Source organism: Scomber scombrus, chromosome 13, assembly GCF_963691925.1.
Source record: "Scomber scombrus chromosome 13, fScoSco1.1, whole genome shotgun sequence".
Taxonomy (NCBI): domain Eukaryota; kingdom Metazoa; phylum Chordata; class Actinopteri; order Scombriformes; family Scombridae; genus Scomber; species Scomber scombrus.
The window spans coordinates 28989382-29006911 of NC_084982.1; the positions used below are offsets into that span (position 1 = coordinate 28989382).

Below are 17530 nucleotides of genomic sequence, written 5' to 3' on the forward strand. Positions count from 1 at the left end.
CACAGTATAACCTTCTTCCTTTCTTTCTCTTTTTATTATTTTTAATCTGTTTTTGTGAACAGCAGCCTGGAGGCCGTCGTCAGCTTGTGCCTTTAACAGAATATCAGATCATGCTCAGATGTAGACATCAGTTCAGTCTCATTCATCTTCATCCTGAGAGAAAGTCCATCAACATGTTAATTATCAGTAGATTGAAGTGAAATGTTAACTGTGGCCTTAATGGCACTGAGACATGTTGTGGTGCTGTTTCATCTTTATTATATTTGTGTTTAAGCATCAAAGACCAAAAAAATAAATGAATAAAGGCGATGTGGGTAAAAGAAAAACATCAGTTTGTGTGTTTTTATTGATTTCTGTGTGTAGTCTTCACTGTGTGCTGTCTATCATCTTCATTTTACTTTTCTATCACTGGACTCATGTTTGATGAGTGCAGCTCAAAGCGGTTTCTCTCTAAGAAAACGTCATTTATATAGCAGCTTTTATATAGATAGATAGATAGATAGATAGATAGATAGATAGATAGATAGATAGATAGATAGATAGATAGATAGATAGATAGATAGATAGATAGATAGATAGATAGATGATAGATAGATAGATAGATAGATAGATAGATAGATAGATAGATAGATAGATAGATAGATAGATAGATAGATAGATAGATAGATAGATAGATAGATAGATAGATAGATCGATAGATAGATAGATAGATAGATAGATTAGTTACAAAGTGCTGAACATCAAAAACAATAATTAGACTCAACGTAAAATAATTATAACAGTTACACAAACTATCATCAGATTTAAGAAGAGGTGTAGAAGCAGGATGCTGAGTTTGCTGTCAGAGACCATCAGGCAGGGAGCTCCAAGGATGATAGAGGACAGATCACTCTTAGTGTCATGGAAAGATTTTCCTTTTTTACAGCCCTGCTAGAGGATGTCAAGCAGCAGTAAGGTTTATATGGAGGAAGATGGTCATAGATAAAGGAGCCTCACCATGGCAGCAAAATCTGAATATCAAATCCTAAAAATTGTAAAACTGACAGGCAGTGTTTGATAACATTACCTTTTATAAGTAACTAATTACATTACAAAGTTAGTGCCATTAAAAAGTAACTAGTTCCATTCCAGCATTACCTTGTGAGAACAGTAACTGGAATGAATCTAAATACTCCGATGCAGTAGGTGGAGCTGTGCAGCTGTTCACGTTGGTTTGAGATCAGATAAGAAGATGAAGATGACAAAGAAGAAGCAAAAATAACGAAGAGGAGGAAGAAGAAGAAGAAGAAGAAGAAGAAGAAGAAGAAGAAGAGACGAAGACACTCAGACAAAAAAAATCAGCTGTTAAACTCTCAGCTGCTGTGAAGAAACTTGAAACCTGAACCACACATCTACAAACGGACAGAAAATGGTGTGACTGATCATCAACGGTGAGTGATCGATACATTTCAACACGAAGTCCGACAAGTTACTGTGTTTTATAATTATTAATAATTAACCTGACCCAGGGCCGTAAAACCATGAAGCGATAAAAACAAGAAATATTCTCATTCTTTATGTTTTGATTGATTTAACTCTCTGAATAAACTTTATTTAGTGTTCTGGCTTTTATAATTCAGCCACATTGATCATATTTTTAACCTATAATTGACCTATAATTGGTGTGTTTGCTCTTATATCACTTAAATTGTTCATCGTTATTAAACTAAACCTCATATTTTCCAGAGTACCATAATTTTGCATCATATTAGGTATTATGTAAAGCCATTAAACACTGTGACACGTGTATTTATTGGTGTAAATTAATTAATGTACGTTACAGTTAAAATTAAATTATATAATGAATTAGGCTATAAACTATCCAGAACACAAACTATCACGAACAATTTAAACTGAAAGCTGAAGACAGTGGGCCATATAACTAATAATATATAAATTACATAATGTGTTAAACGGCAGCAGCCAAGAGTTTTAAAGCTTTAAAGCTTTGTCATGTTTTCTTGAGGGCAGATTAAAGATTACATTAAGAAACACTAAGCGCCTCGATTTAGTAAAGCTGATCCGGATTCTTCTCTGGGTTATTACCTGTCTATGTTTTCTAAAAGGACTGATATCAATGCTATGAGTTATTGCAGTGTTTCTCCTGTTGCTCTTAAAAAGCCTTTAAATGTCTTAAATTTAGTTTTTTTGATATCCAAGGTCTAAAAATGCTAAAATGTCTGGAATTGTAGGAGTTAAGGCGTTAAATTTGATTTAAGCGTAATTATATTTGTTCAGTTTATGTTATTTATCATTATTATCGTTATTTACACATTAGAAAAACTAAAATTTGACCCTGAACAGTATGTAAGGGTTAACCTCCTGCGACCTGAGCTTTTGTTTGGTATGCATTTTTAAGTTCTGCTGGATATTTGGGATTAGTAAGTACAAAGACTATAAGCATTGCCTTTGAACAGGAAGTAGTTTTTGAAGAAAATAAAGTCCTCATATGGGGGACAATGGGTTTATGTAACTGTATAACACAATTAATTCACCAGTGTATAGAACTATTTATTTCCTTACATTCACACCAACAATAATAAAGTCCATATGTCTCAAACGATTACTTCGTGATTAGCAGTGTCATAGCTTGTTGCTAAAATTAGTCAAATTTGTATCCGTTAGCCATCTGGTTTCTACACTGATTGATGAAATGTGCTTTTGCTGCCACTAGGTGGCACCAAACAATTGTGTATGAATGAGGTATCAATAGAAAGAATAAAGAACAATACATAATAAGTAAGTACACTAACAATAAAAAGACAATAGTAGTAAAAGATATAGTAAAAAAAATACTAACATTATGTACAAGAGTATTATTTGGTGTTGCACTGAAGTGTACCAAACAAAAGAGGAAGGGGTTGAAATCTTTAACCAGGAAAAATGGGACACCACCCAAGACTTCATCAGTAGGCAATGAGGCTGCAACTGACAGAGGTTTCCAGTATTTCTATACGGTCGATCCTGGAAACTATGCATGCATGTTGACCTTCAGTTAAGGAAGTGCTTATTATACACTCATACGCCCATGAGACTATTTTTACAAGACTTCAATGACGAAATATATGAGTGGAAAAAATATTTTTTATTTGACTGAAAGTCACAAAATGCAAAACAATGCAGGTGCATTTTGAAATGTTTTAACTAATCATCTTGTAATGTATGTCACTTTAGTTCTACTTTCTGAGTATGAAGCACCCCCCCAAGATAGAAAGATAGACACAGCGCTTTTCCACTATACAGTTCTAACACTACCCGGCTCGACTCGGTTCCAGAACAGACCATTACAAAAAAGTACCTACTCAACGTGGGCGGGGTCGTCATAGCACGGCTCCGCGAAACTGCCGTGACTTTGTTTTATACGTGACACAAAACACATAAACAATGGAGGACATTGAGGAAGTGGTGTACTTGCTGCTGTATGAGGCTTTCTGTCTCACACAAAGCAAGAAAATTGAGCCGTATGGCTGTAACTATGGTAACGCTGCTGCCGGTATTTAAAAATGCCGGGTTTGATTCTTGTGTGGGAACATAGACTGTGTATAAAATCCGTGACGTCACCCATTGGTTTGTGGACTGCTGCTCAGAGGCCAATAGTATCGGATCTGAGCAGCGCCAATCTTGAAAATTTCCGGTGCATGCCGGGTAAAAAAAAAACAGGGATTCTACTTATATGGGCATCAGGAGGAGCATGAGGCGCCCTCCTGAACCTGTGAACCAATCAACATGTCAATCATGACGTAGCCACGCCCTAATGCATACCCTGCTTTATCGTCACATATAAAATCAGGGAGGCCAAAATGTCCCAAATGAACATCATACTGCATTGAAGAAGGCTTTAAACTAGCGATTGAGACCATAAACACATTTTGAAAACGTTTACTGAGGTTAGAAATCAAGTGAGAAGTTGGTGAATTCTCCATTGACTTGTATAGAGACGGAAGTCCTTTTGACACCAAAACGGTCGCCCCCTGGTGGCCTTTTGATAGAATGCAGTTTTAAGTTACTTCCGCGTTGGCCTCATTTCAGAGGACAGGAACTCCCCGCCTGTGTGGGACGGCTCATGACTCTTCCAGTGACTCTCTGACCAATCAGTGGCCGGCCGTCTGATGACGTCACATTTAGTATCGGCTCGGCTCGCTTGGAACCTCACCAGAGCAGGTACTAAAAAAGCACCAGGTACAAGGTACTATCCCGAGTGGAAACGCAAAAAAAAACCGAGTCGAGCTGGAACTGTGTAGTGGAAAAGCGCCAATAGATAGGCCTTAAACAGGTAGGAGTGGAAAATGAGGTGTGAAAAATAATTTGACGTTACTCATTCATATTTTTAAAATATTTTGGATATTATGAGTTGTATCTTCCAGGATATGTTGCCTTATTAGGTATAAAAATGGTCGTAATGGTAAACTGTATTTTTTATTGGTAATACAAACATGGTTTTACTGTCATAATGTACATACCTGTGCATGATAATATCAATTAATATTAGTGAATTTTAACATTTTCCACTTTGAACCCACATTTTGTTTACTACACATTGACCAATACATGGTTGCTACAAGTGGACATTCAGGAAAAAATAATTTAACAGACCTTTAACATAAAGCTTGTAATTCATTTGTGTTTTACTTTCTTTTTTTTTTTACCTATGCTGTTGATTTGATCTTGCTGTACTTATTTGCTCGTTTTATTGGTTTAGTAAATCACTTTGAGCTGCTTTATATATAAGACAGGTGCAACATAAATGATAATAATAATTAAAAGGTAGTATACTTAATACGTAATGTAAATTAGTAGCAGTTTGTTTTAAATAAAGTGGATAAAACAGTGCAGTGAAATGTAAAAATAAATGAAAATGTTGATTTTCCAGCCTGCAGGTACGTGGTGCGGAAGATCCGAGCGGCATCGAGAGGCGAGGAGCAGCCGGCGAGGACGATCACAGCAGCATGTAGCCTGACAAAAGGTGAGAGTGGTACGAATAATCTGAGAGACCTGCAGAGGCTGCTGATAAACAGACTGACTGTTAATTTATTAAAAATCATGAAGCAGTCACTCAAAATACTCAGAAAACGTAACCTGATGACGTCATCGAGATCATTTGTAGCAAAATAGTTTTAACTTCAGAATAAAAGTATTGATGCGATTCAGGCAGGAGTATTATTGATTTATTAAGTCCTCCTTTTGTTCAACTTCCAAAGGACACAAGGACAACTCAAATTTCCGACTCAAATCACTTATTTTCCTTTTGGCTTTGTCAGTTGATTGGTCTGTTCAGTAAATTAGGTTGTAACCCTTTAAAGACAGAGAAACAAAAGTTAACATTTTAATTAAACAACTTAAATGAATTTTGAATGAATTTAAACATTTAATTAAACAACTTAAATGAATTTTAAATGAATTTAAACATTTAATTAAACAACTAATGAATTTTAAATTAATTTAAACTTTTTCAATGAATTAACCACTTAAGCATTTTAAATGGAATCGAGAAAAATCTACTTTCATGAATTTTCCAAATTTTTAGTAAAGTTTTAACATTTAACTGAATTGTAACATTTTTAACTTTGTATTATCCTTTTGTATCTTATACCTTTTTTTTTTTTTTTTTAACTCAAAATGAAATATAATCTTAGCACAAACTCATTTAATACAAAGTCAATGCTGCAATGTGTTCCTTCACCAATACACAGCAGTTAAACATAAACTTCAACACATTAAGCAGCATTTCAAACACCATGAAAGTAAATTAAACTTTTCACCGATCATTGGCGTCTTTGGATTGAACCTGTGAGTGAACTTGGAGCTTCTTCTCTCTGAAGTGTGTTTGTCTGAATGACTGAGAACCTCCATGTCTTCACAGGTGTTTCAAATCAGTGACAATCTACTGATCAGGTGACAAGCAGCCAGTTTGCTGCTGCTGGTGCACTCTGGGAAATGTAGTTCTCTGAAACCCATTCCTGAGATGTTGATGTAATTCAGAAGGTCTAAATGATTAATTTAGTATCAGAATAGTTGCAGATTAATTTAGTTTGAATTTATTAATTGTTTCAGTCAACTGTAATCTTTATGTCAGTTTTGCTGCTTAGATGCAACATCCCATAATATTTACTGCAGTGATATCACATCCGCATACAACCTGTCGACAAGAAATAACATTTCTATGCAACTAAAATGTTTTCCCAGTTACCGTGCACTTGCCTGGATGTTTTTTAGTACTTTTGTTGGTTTTATGTCATTTGAAAATACATTTATCATTCTTTTGTTGTTACACCATTTGACATTTAATACACTGAATTAAATACCCTGTATTCAACATGGGCCACATACAGTACACTGTTGAAAAAAAAAAAAAAAAAAAAAAAAAAAAAAAAAAAGAACTTTCAAAAGGGCACTTGCTTGGTCCAGAGGGCAAAGGGCAGGTGCTATAGCGCCACCTAGTGTCTATCTGTGCACACCACTGTCTGTACCATTATGATAAATGTGCAACGCGACATGGTAGAGCACTGGATTTGTGCTACGGCACTATAAAGGGGGCTTATAAATCCTTTCCACTAGCTCCTCTTGGCTCTTCTGACCACAACTGTGTCCTGCTGGCTCCTGTCTATCAGCCGGCTCTCAAGAAGGGGAAAGTTGAGCGCCAAGAGGTCACTCTGTGGACAGAGGGCGCTGTTTGTGAACTGAATGGTTGTTTGCATAATACAAACTGGGATGTTTTTAAAGACTCTTGTGCCAATTTAGATGAGCTGACCCACACTGTGGTAAGCTATATTACCTTTTGTGAAGAGATTATTATCCCAAGAAAGACAATTACATTGTATCCTAATATAATAATATCCTTGGGTCAGTAAATCCCTCAACAGGAAAAAAATAGCATCGGGGAGATATTACACAACAAAAAGAAAAGAATGAAGTACAAAAGTGAGGTGTTTTAATGTTGACAAAAAGCGTCTTAAAGTGTTTTATTCATCTTTTATTGAGTCCATTTTAACTTTTGTTTTGATCTGTTGGCATTTCAAATAAGAACAAGCTGAGGAATGTGGTCAAACTCTGCCAAAAAAACATTGGCAGAAGTAACCGACTGTGGAGCTCTAACAGCTCCTGATTCAGTGTTAAATCTGACAAATCTATTTCCTGCTGAACTAAGAGAGGCAGCTGATTGGTCAGTTTAGTTTCGGACTGATAATAACATCACCAGACTTCAATTTAAATGTCTAAATGTTTCCTAATATTTTTTATTTATTTGTTTGTTTGTTTGCAGCACAAACTGACAACATGATGAACGGCGAGCCGACCGCGATCCCTCAGCCGACGCAGGCGGTCGACCTGCTGCCCAAACAACAACAGTGTGGCTCCTGAAAGTAAACCGAGAGCTGGAGGGAAGAGAGGAGGGGTAATAATCAGAGAGGAGGGGTAATAATCAGAGAGGAGGGGTAATAATCAGAGAGGAGGGGTAATAATCAGAGAAGAGGGGTAATAATCAGAGAGGAGGGGTAATAATCAGAGAGGAGGGGTAATAATCAGAGAGGAGGGGTAATAATCAGAGAGGAGGGGTAATAATCAGAGAAGAGGGGTGATAATAAGAGAGGAGGGGTAATAATCAGAGAGGAGGGGTAATAATCAGAGAGGAGGGGTAATAATCAGAGAGGAGGGGTAATAATCAGGAGACTAATATACAAATGCACACACACATAGAAAATAAACACACACACACACACACAGAAACAAACAGCACCCACATACACACTTCCCTCCACAATGTGACACAAATCTCACATTTTCCTCACCTTCTTCCAGCTCTCAGGTTTTTCTTTCCTCGGTCGTCCGTTCCTGCAGCGACGTGAGCAGAGAGAATGAAGGTCTGATTATCAAATCCTCCGCAGAGGAACTGATCAGTCCTGATCAATACTGAACAATCTGCTGATGAAGCTGCAACAACTCAAATATTCATTCATTCATGTTTTAATTGTCTGTCCCTGGAATCATCTTCAGTAAAACAAAAGGACATTTCTACTGGTCTGTGTGAGTTTTTCTGTTTGTGGTATTTATTTATTTATTCATTCATTCATTCATTCATTCATTCATTCATTCATTTATTTATTTATTTATTTATTCATTTATTTATTTATTTATTTATTCATTCATTTATTTATTCATTTATTTATTTATTTATTTATTCATTTATTTATTTATTTATTTATCTATTTATTCATTTATTTATTTATTTATTCATTTATTTGTTTATTTATTTATTCATTTATTTATTCATTTATTTATTTATTTATCTATCTATTTATTTATCTATTTATTCATTTATTTATTTATTCATTTATTTGTTTATTTATTCATTTATTTATTCATTTATTTATTTATTTATCTAACTATTTATTCATTTATTTATTCATTTATTTGACAGGTACAATGGTCATTAATTAACTGTCCAGATGTTGAAGAGGTAACCTAAAATTAGAATAAAATGACATAATGATAAAAAATAAATTGATAGTAATAATATTAATATTGATACACTAATACTTATAATAATTGTTTCTTTATCTCCTTTAGAAAGTGACAAAACCAAAAGGGAAAAATAATGAAAATACCCTCAAAAGTACCACGGTTCATATACGTAACCTAATCCATCACAAAATTCATATATACAATAATATTTTTATATTAGTTAATCATTTTATTTTAAATCTATGTAGTATGTTACACATTTTAAGTTCTTTCTCAAGTATATTCAACAAATGTAAATGAATCTTTTATAATTGTTTTTTCAACATGCACATTCCTCTTAATTTCACACTCATTTAAACAGTCTATAAACTTCTTATTAACGTTATACAATAAACTGCAATTTTAGAGTCCACCAGCTCTAAATGTGTGCTATGGGTGTTCATTTATATTTTAAGATGATTTTCTACATTTTAAAAACATTTTGTAGAATTTAACATTGAAGGGCATAACTCCCTTAATTTAGTACTTTGACACACACACACACACACACACATATATCCTTCTGGGTGAAAAGAAAGGTAAGAGTTGAGTGTTTTAATATCATATATATCTTTTTATTTGGCCTTCAAACACTAAAATAACACGTCTTTGACCCCTAAACAGGTTTGATGGTAGAGAAATATGACGGTTTTCTCTTGTGTTTTATAAGGTTTGGTGATGATTATCAGAATGTGTGAATGTATTCCTCTGCTTGGATTTATGACAAATGTACATTATGATTTATTACCATAACCGGCGCAGTAAATTGGATTTTGACTTACGAAACAGACCAACTAGATTAAAAGTAAAGGTCAGCTAGAAGTAAGAGGTCAGTAACAGATTAAAACAGACCAGTCCGGAAGGAGCTTATACTGACAGGTGGAGATCAAAAGGCGAGGTTAACAAACCAGGCGTGCAGAAAATACACTGACTGCAGGGAACAATAGATGAACTGAGGAGGAGCTGACAGGAAGGGGGAAATATATCCACACGTCCTGTTAAAAAAAAAAAAAAAAAAATGAAATTGTGTGTGTGTGTGTGTGTGTGTGTGTGTGTGTGTGTGTGTGTGTGTGTGTGTGTGTGTGTGTGTGTGTGGGAGTATTAGCAGCAGTCCTACCACACCACAGAGTGCAGTGGTAACAGGATGATGCGTTCAATGACCACAGTAGTATCATGTGCTCTCTCTCTCTAGATCCAGGTGGGAAGGCTCACCATCAGTATCACTGAAAGATAAGATGACACCAAAAAAAACCTGACCTGTCAACAGTGTCAGAGAACTATCAGCAGTATCAAGTTATCTACTGTCTGTTGTATCATACAAAGTGCATTAACATACTTTACATACAAAAAATAATAAACCATACTATGTAGGCTTTTTGTTCTAGGTCCTTTAACCTTTTATATTCAACAGCGACACAGTGATAGTCAAAAAAACGTGACAGGACAACTCAAATAGCATAACATGAACTTAAACTTATATAAAGGATAGTTTCATAGATTAATATCTGATTAAATCACAGAGCTGTTACAGTACATACTATAGCACCTCTGTGGTCATCAATGGCAAACTGACGCTTGGTCAGAGAACGCACTTCATAGCACTTGATCCCAGTCATCAACACGTATTTCACACTCCGTCTCCTCCTATCTATCTATCTATCTATCTATCTATCTATCTATCTATCTATCTATCTATCTATCTATCTATCTATCTATCATCTATCTATCTATCTATCTATCATCTATCTATCTATCTATCATCTATCTATCTATCTATCTATCTATCTATCTATCTATCTATCTATCATCTATCTATCTATCTATCTATCTATCTATCTATCTATCTATCTATCTATCTATCTATCTATCTATCTATCATCTATCTATCTATCTATCTATCTATCTATCTATCTATCTATCTATCTATCTATCTATCTATCTATCTATCTATCTATCTATCATCTATCTATCTATCTATCTATCATCTATCTATCTATCTATCTATCTATCTATCTATCTATCTATCTATCTATCTATCTATCTATCTATCTATCTATCTATCTATCATCTATCTATCTATCTATCATCTATCTATCTATCTATCTATCTATCTATCTATCTATCTATCTATCTATCTATCTATCTATCATCTATCTATCTATCTATCTATCTATCTATCTATCTATCTATCTATCTATCTATCTATCTATCTATCTATCATCTATCTATCTATCTATCTATCATCTATCTATCTATCTATCTATCTATCTATCATCTATCTATCTATCTATCTATCTATCTATCTATCATCTATCTATCCATCTATCTATCTATCTATCTATCTATCTATCATCTATCTATCTATCTATCTATCTATCTATCTATCTATCTATCATCTATCTATCTATCTATCTATCTATCTATCTATCTATCTATCTATCTATCTATCTATCTATCTATATAAAAGCTGCTATATAAATGACGTTTTCTTAGAGAGAAACCGCTTTGAGCTGCACTCATCAAACATGAGTCCAGTGATAGAAAAGTAAAATGAAGATGATAGACAGCACACAGTGAAGACTACACACAGAAATCAATAAAAACACACAAACTGATGTTTATCTTTTACCCACATCGCCTTTATTCATTTATTTTTTTGGTCTTTGATGCTTAAACACAAATATAATAAAGATGAAACAGCACCACAACATGTCTCAGTGTCATTAAGGCCACAGTTAACATTTCACTTCAATCTACTGATAATTAACATGTTGATGGACTTTCTCTCAGGATGAAGATGAATGAGACTGAACTGATGTCTACATCTGAGCATGATCTGATATTCTGTTAAAGGCACAAGCTGACGACGGCCTCCAGGCTGCTGTTCACAAAAACAGATTAAAAATAATAAAAAGAGAAAGAAAGGAAGAAGGTTATACTGTGGTCTGCATTTGACTGTCTCTGTATCTAACCAGTGCCGACAGGATGGAATAAATGTCTTCAACGTCTCTGAAAAACTTAACTTTGGATCCACTGCACTCTTCCACGTCAACTGCTTTTAAGTTTGAGTTTTTCAGGTTTTGGATGAGGCACATTTTTTGGTGGTTCAAATAGAAAAACTCCACCAGACAGTTTGTTAGTTTTATATAGAAACCACAATGAATGGACAGTAAAGTGCATTGAATTAAACCCTTTAAAAGCTTTCATTAATCACTGATTGGTGCACACAAAAAAGACAACACTCCCTTCGGTCACTGTGAATCCTTCATCTACGTCTGCATCTCTGAGTTGCTTTGTATCAATCATCAGCTGTTTTTTGTTATTTGAGAGTAAATTGATATTCTTGGTATTAAAGTGGTTTGACTCTCAGAGCTCTGATCTCAGTTCCTGGCTCATCACTGCTGCCATCAGGTGTTTGGTTGCAGTACAACAAGCTGCTCAGCACTCAGATGATTCTCTGAAACAGCACTTCATTGTTAACAATAACCTGTCATAATGTATGAAGATGGTGATTAGGAGTGTTGATACTATGGATGTAATCATTTGATTATAATATGTTTGCCTTCACCACTACAGAAAGTAGATAATAATAATAATAAAAAAAAGGTTGACTGCAGAAAGTTGCTCTGATGTTTTGGGTCTGAATAATCACAGATCAGTGTCTGAGATGCTGGATGAAGGAGGTTCACTCTGTGTGATATGAACACATGAACCTGACTCAGATCAACTGTTGTGACGGTGCCGCCTGGTTGGTCTTTATAAAGTGTAAATCACTGAGGACGACACAGCAACATGTTCTGCTTAGAGACGTTCCTTCAAAGATTTACTCAGGTTTGTTATTAACAAATTAACAAATGATCCACGTGCACATGCTCAGATCTGATAGGAGCTGCATGCCTTCGTTCACACAGTTGATCAGATTGTTTCCTGCTCCCAGCCCGACTGAATCAACTCTAAACTCTAAACTGGACTGAATCAAAGCTGGAGAGGGATCAGCAGTGTTTGGTTATCACAGCTCTGTGCCAGCATGGCTTCATAGCAACAACAACTGAGCAAATCTTTTCAGGAGGGTAAAGCCAAAATCTGGAATCACGCTGAGGGTCGAAGCCTGTAGGTCCGTCCGAGTTACCATGGAAACAACCTGAGAAGACAACCGAAACCAACTAGCATTAGTTATCGGTCCCAACTGTATGATGTTATGTATTCCAAACTGCAGTGCAATGACATGAATCGGCATTTTAAAAGTTAGCTTTTACCTAATTACTCCAGGCCATGGTGATGAAGGCTGGGTTTACATCCACATATCTATTCCTGGCAGATCTGCGTCTTCTCTTACCGCCACCGCAGCTCTGAGACAAAGTTCAGACACAGATGAAGATTTAGATTTCTGGTCTGAAGCTTCATACAGAAAACATAAATATAACATATAGATAATATTCATGAAAATACAAATACTTTAGCTGGATTCAATGAAAATGTAGCTACTGGGATATGTGACCATAGAAATCAAACAGTATGAATCATCTGAAATGTGATTGACCCATCATAAGAACATGTATTTGTTGACGTGTGTTCAGACTGCAGCTGTTCTGCATGTGTCTGTGGGAGGATTTGGGAAGCGGGCGTACCGGGGTGCAGGTGTTGCCCTTATTCACACACAGGTTGAGTTTGCAGTGCAGGTAGACGTCACCATCCTTCCCAGAGAACTGGAACATGTTGAAGGAGAAGTAGTTGGACGTTCCCAGTCCGTTGCCCTCCACTTTTACCGTCTTGTCAGCAGAGCTGGGACAGCTGCTCAGAACCAAGAAAACACACCAAACATCAGGAGCTGCATCAGCATCCAAAGAATCCCAGATGCCCCTGAACATCTGGTCTGTGACTCAGTCTGAACTCACTGCTTATCCATACTGGTTCATATTATTCTATGTTTGCACATTAAAAGCACAATTAAAAAAGGTTAAAGATTTAACACATAACCAAAGACATTCACATATATACAAACACACTTTGACCTACATATACTCATCTATTCATGAATATAAGTAAACAAACACATGTGAAGGAGAGTTTGGAAGATAAAGGCTTATAAAGATCTCTGAAAAACTCAATTTATATAATTGAGTCTTCTTCAGTGTTTCTTCATCCAGCTTTTTGTAAAACAAACACGACACTTTATTATGAGGCAGCAACACTTTCCTGGAGCCTAAAGGCTTTTCAGATGCAACAGTCTGCCTGTGTACACTGTTGGATCTGCAGGGTCTCACTGAGCTTTTCACTAAAATAACCAGTGTTTGGGAATGTTACTTTTATAAGTAACTAATTACATTACAGCATTACCTACTGAGCTCCTTTAAATATAATGACTGTAGCATCATCACACAGCCACGTCTGATCCATCATGTGTAAATCTTTACACTAACAGCAGGAATGACAGATACAATGTCCCATTTACCGCTCTTTATTGGACTAAAGCTGCTTCTCAAACATAAGCTCACATACTAGTTATAAACTGCATCCAGGCTTTTAAACACATCTACATCACTGCAACAGACCAACACACACTACTTACATGTTACTGGAATGTTCCTGCTCCTATTTCCTCCCACTAATTCTAAATAATGGGAATATTTACACCAAGTGAAAGCTGTCCCTTCTGAGCTGCCGTACAGGTGTGCAAGTAGCCGGCTGCCTGACAATGGTGTGAATTTGTGGCGGATTTTCTTTTATTGTGGCAACATTTAGAGGATTAGTTGGTTTTTGAAAATGTAACTAAATAACTGATTACTTAAACTGCGGATCTAACGCGTTAGATTACTTTGTAACTGGTTACCCCCAACACTGTTTAGAACTGACTGAGAAATGCCAAAGCAGCACACTGGCTTCCACCTCTCTGTCTCTCACCCTTTCACGATCAGGTCGTATTTCAGCTTCGCACTGGATGATTTCTCGTTGGTCGCCCAGCAGGAGTCGGTCACCACGGAGACCAGTTTGTCATCCAGCCCAACCGTCTTCAGCTCCACCCAGACGGTCTGCTCCAGCAGGATTTCAGTGCTGGATGACACAGCTTGTGTGCGGCTGGCGTCAGTGTAGGCCTTCATGGTCAGAGTGTATTCCCAAGGTCCAGATACAATCTCCTGGGTCACAGAGCTGCAACACACACACACACACACACACACACACACACACACACACACACACACACACACACACACACACACACACACACACACACACATTATATCGTAATGTTACGTTTTGTGTAATTGTATTCATATGGTTGGACCTCAGGAGGAAGCTACAGCACGGCTGCAGCTAATAGGAATCCTAATAAACTAAAGTAAACACACTTCAGCTGAAGCTTCCAACAAGTTCAGTCGAGTAAAACTCAACCTGCGCATCTTAAATTCAGTTGCATTTACATTCAGCAGCAAACATGAATCTTTATTTCACAGCTGTGAGTCACTTAAACTGTCCACATGAACATGAGTGAATGGATCAAGTCATGTAAAAACTGTTGAATTTGATCCAAAACATTCATGATTCAACATTTCATAAGTCCATTTAAAAGGTCCAATATACGACATTCAGCCCCTGACTAGACTTCAGCAAGTGTTTGCTGTGTAAAGATGTAGTGGAGTCATGGCGACCTGAGCAGTGAGTGAAGTCACCTCTGTGTGTTAGGGGTGGGCGGATCCATACTGCAGGATCCATACTTCCATACAAGCTACTTTTAAAAATCGATACTAATATCATATATATAAAAAAATGATTGCAAATATGCATGTTTTATGTTGTTGGTCATTTATTTTATTCATATTTATAATTATTTAATTTGATCATTATTTAATGATAGTATTTATGTCTATTTTACATCTATTGCAACTTTAAGTTTCTCGAAACGACTCGTCTTTCAAATGTGGGAAATCTCTGAATATAAGTTCAGATAGTTCAAAGTCAGGGCTGTGAGTGAATATTATGGGATCATTTAAGGCTTTTTCAGGCATGTTTGTCTGCTTGTGACTGGTTCTGACCTTTTCTTTAAAACAATGTGTATCACTGATGCATAGATCATTTTTTCAGCACAAATTCACTTCTTCTTCTGCTTTGTGCACATTTTAATCAGACATTTGAAATAAAAGAATTCTGTTTCAACCAGCACACACACGACCAGTCAGAATCTGGTCTTTTTTACTTCTCTGTTCAACTTATAAATGATGAGTCATTCATTAAAATGTGAGAATAAATAATAAACTGTTATTGTCAGCTGGTGATTGAAGATCAAACCTGAACACTCACCTGTCTTTGATTTTGAAGGACATGGTTTCGACGTCCGGCTGGTTGTAGAAGCAGGAGAAGTCGATTTTCACTTCATCATGGCGAGTGATCTTGGAGCTAGAGCTGTCCTGAGCAAGGATGGCGTTCTTGAACTTAAGTTGTTTGTTTTCGGCCTGCAGGGTCAAAGGGATACAGACAGTGTTACTGCAGAAACCACACCCCTGCTGCCACACATGGATCACTAACAGAGTGTGAGGAGAAGCTCAGCTGAGAGGCAGAAGGGATCTGACTGAGAGTCAGTTATTAGAGAAGAGATGCTCACCGTGAGCACTGTCCCACAGGTGTCGCTGTTGAAGCTGAATGTCACCATGTGGGTCTTTTCGTCCCGCTGACCTTTGCATGTCTTGTCGTTGAGGTGTAAGACAGAGTAGTCGATGTTCTTTTCCTCCATGAGACAACCAGCCAGACTGACTGAAGCAGAGTTTTTATCGCAGACGGTCGGCTCGCCTGAACAGCAGGACAGACGAGGACAATGAAACACACATATGTGTAGCACTAAGATTCATACTTTACTAATCAATACGGTTTTGATTCATAATTGATCCAGTGTGTAATATAAAAGTGTCTCTAGTTGTTGTCTCTCACTTAATGTGACAGTATGTCAGATGGTGTTTCCACATGTAAACTGTTATATTTAATGCCATATTGTGTCATTTCACATGTGAGACAGGTCTCCCTGTTCAGTCTTCTTACCAAAAGTTTTTGCCGTTCTGTATTTGGAGGCAAAAATGGGCCGACAGAGGCAGCTGGTTCCACCACTGGTATCCTCAGCACAGAACTCATGAGCACTGCAGAACTTGTCCTGACAGAAGGCCTTGGCAGAGGCTGAAAGATCAAACACAGATCAATACTTACTAGAGTCAGTCAGTGAGATAAACAGGTATAACAGCTGTTCACATACTGACTCCATGTAAACAGTTGCTCATGTTTTGATTCCTGTTTTGTTCTCACTGTTATCATCTTGTCCTATTACAGCCTATAAAACATAACTGAATGACAGTGAAGGACAGTCTTACAGCAGCTGGTCGGTGTCCCCCAGTCCTTGACTGTCTTGCCGACCAGGCTGCAGGCTTTGGCGTAGGCCTCCAGGAACTGGCACTTGAGACCGTCCACCGCCGGGTATTTGCACAGAGTGTCGGTGCAGGCTTTGATGTAGGGATCAGGCTTGATGGAGCTGTGGCAGGAGTCGAAGGGAGCCGTCTTCAGGAGTTCACAGCTGTCATGGGACACACAAAGATCAAGTCCAGTCGGACACAAAAATAAGGTCAGTGATAATTAACACGAACAACAAGACGAAGGCATGTTTGTCATAAAGCTGTTCTGTTATTGGCTGATAGTCTAATCACAGGACAGAGAAAACTCTGTTCCCCAAATAAAGAAGAGACTTTAATGTGTGTTCAGGTGTGTTTGGCTTCAAGCTGCACCCCTGTTCTTTTCCTCACAGATCACTTAAATCAATCAAATCAGCTGTAAATAGAAGAAAGGAATGAATACCTCCACTGCAATAGTACAACAAAATAGGAGAATTAAATGTGGACTATCGTCTAAACCTATATTAATAAATGACCTAATATCAGATTATCATATTGATTTATTATGTCTAACTGAAACTTGGCTGTGTCATGAAGCATATGTGAGTCTAAATGAATCCACTCCTCCC

At 36.8% G+C, this 17530-nt stretch overlaps 1 protein-coding gene and 1 long non-coding RNA gene across 3 annotated transcripts in view; one reads left to right on the forward strand and one right to left on the reverse strand.

Annotated features, from left to right (window-relative positions):
* The first annotated feature begins 1275 nt into the window (after positions 1 to 1275).
* LOC133992990 (uncharacterized) lies at positions 1276 to 8047 on the forward strand. 2 transcript variants are annotated; one of them, XR_009927053.1, is made up of 4 exons: positions 1276 to 1430; positions 4910 to 5002; positions 7298 to 7429; positions 7834 to 8047. It is a non-coding gene; the product is annotated as an uncharacterized LOC133992990 (long non-coding RNA). The 2 variants fall into 2 exon arrangements; XR_009927052.1 differs by having other exon boundaries at positions 1277 to 1430; positions 7298 to 8047.
* A 4480-nt stretch (positions 8048 to 12527) lies between these two features.
* Positions 12528 to 17530, reverse strand: part of LOC133992659 (alpha-tectorin-like) — an 8097-nt gene continuing 3094 nt past the window's right edge. Inside the window, exons 5-12 of the mRNA XM_062431345.1 lie at positions 16887 to 17086; positions 16564 to 16695; positions 16133 to 16317; positions 15832 to 15983; positions 14437 to 14682; positions 13164 to 13326; positions 12800 to 12884; positions 12528 to 12676 (exon numbers count right to left, since the gene is read on the reverse strand). Coding sequence (XP_062287329.1) covers positions 12528 to 12676; positions 12800 to 12884; positions 13164 to 13326; positions 14437 to 14682; positions 15832 to 15983; positions 16133 to 16317; positions 16564 to 16695; positions 16887 to 17086 — 1312 coding nt within the window. The remainder of the gene's footprint in view (positions 12677 to 12799; positions 12885 to 13163; positions 13327 to 14436; positions 14683 to 15831; positions 15984 to 16132; positions 16318 to 16563; positions 16696 to 16886; positions 17087 to 17530) is intronic.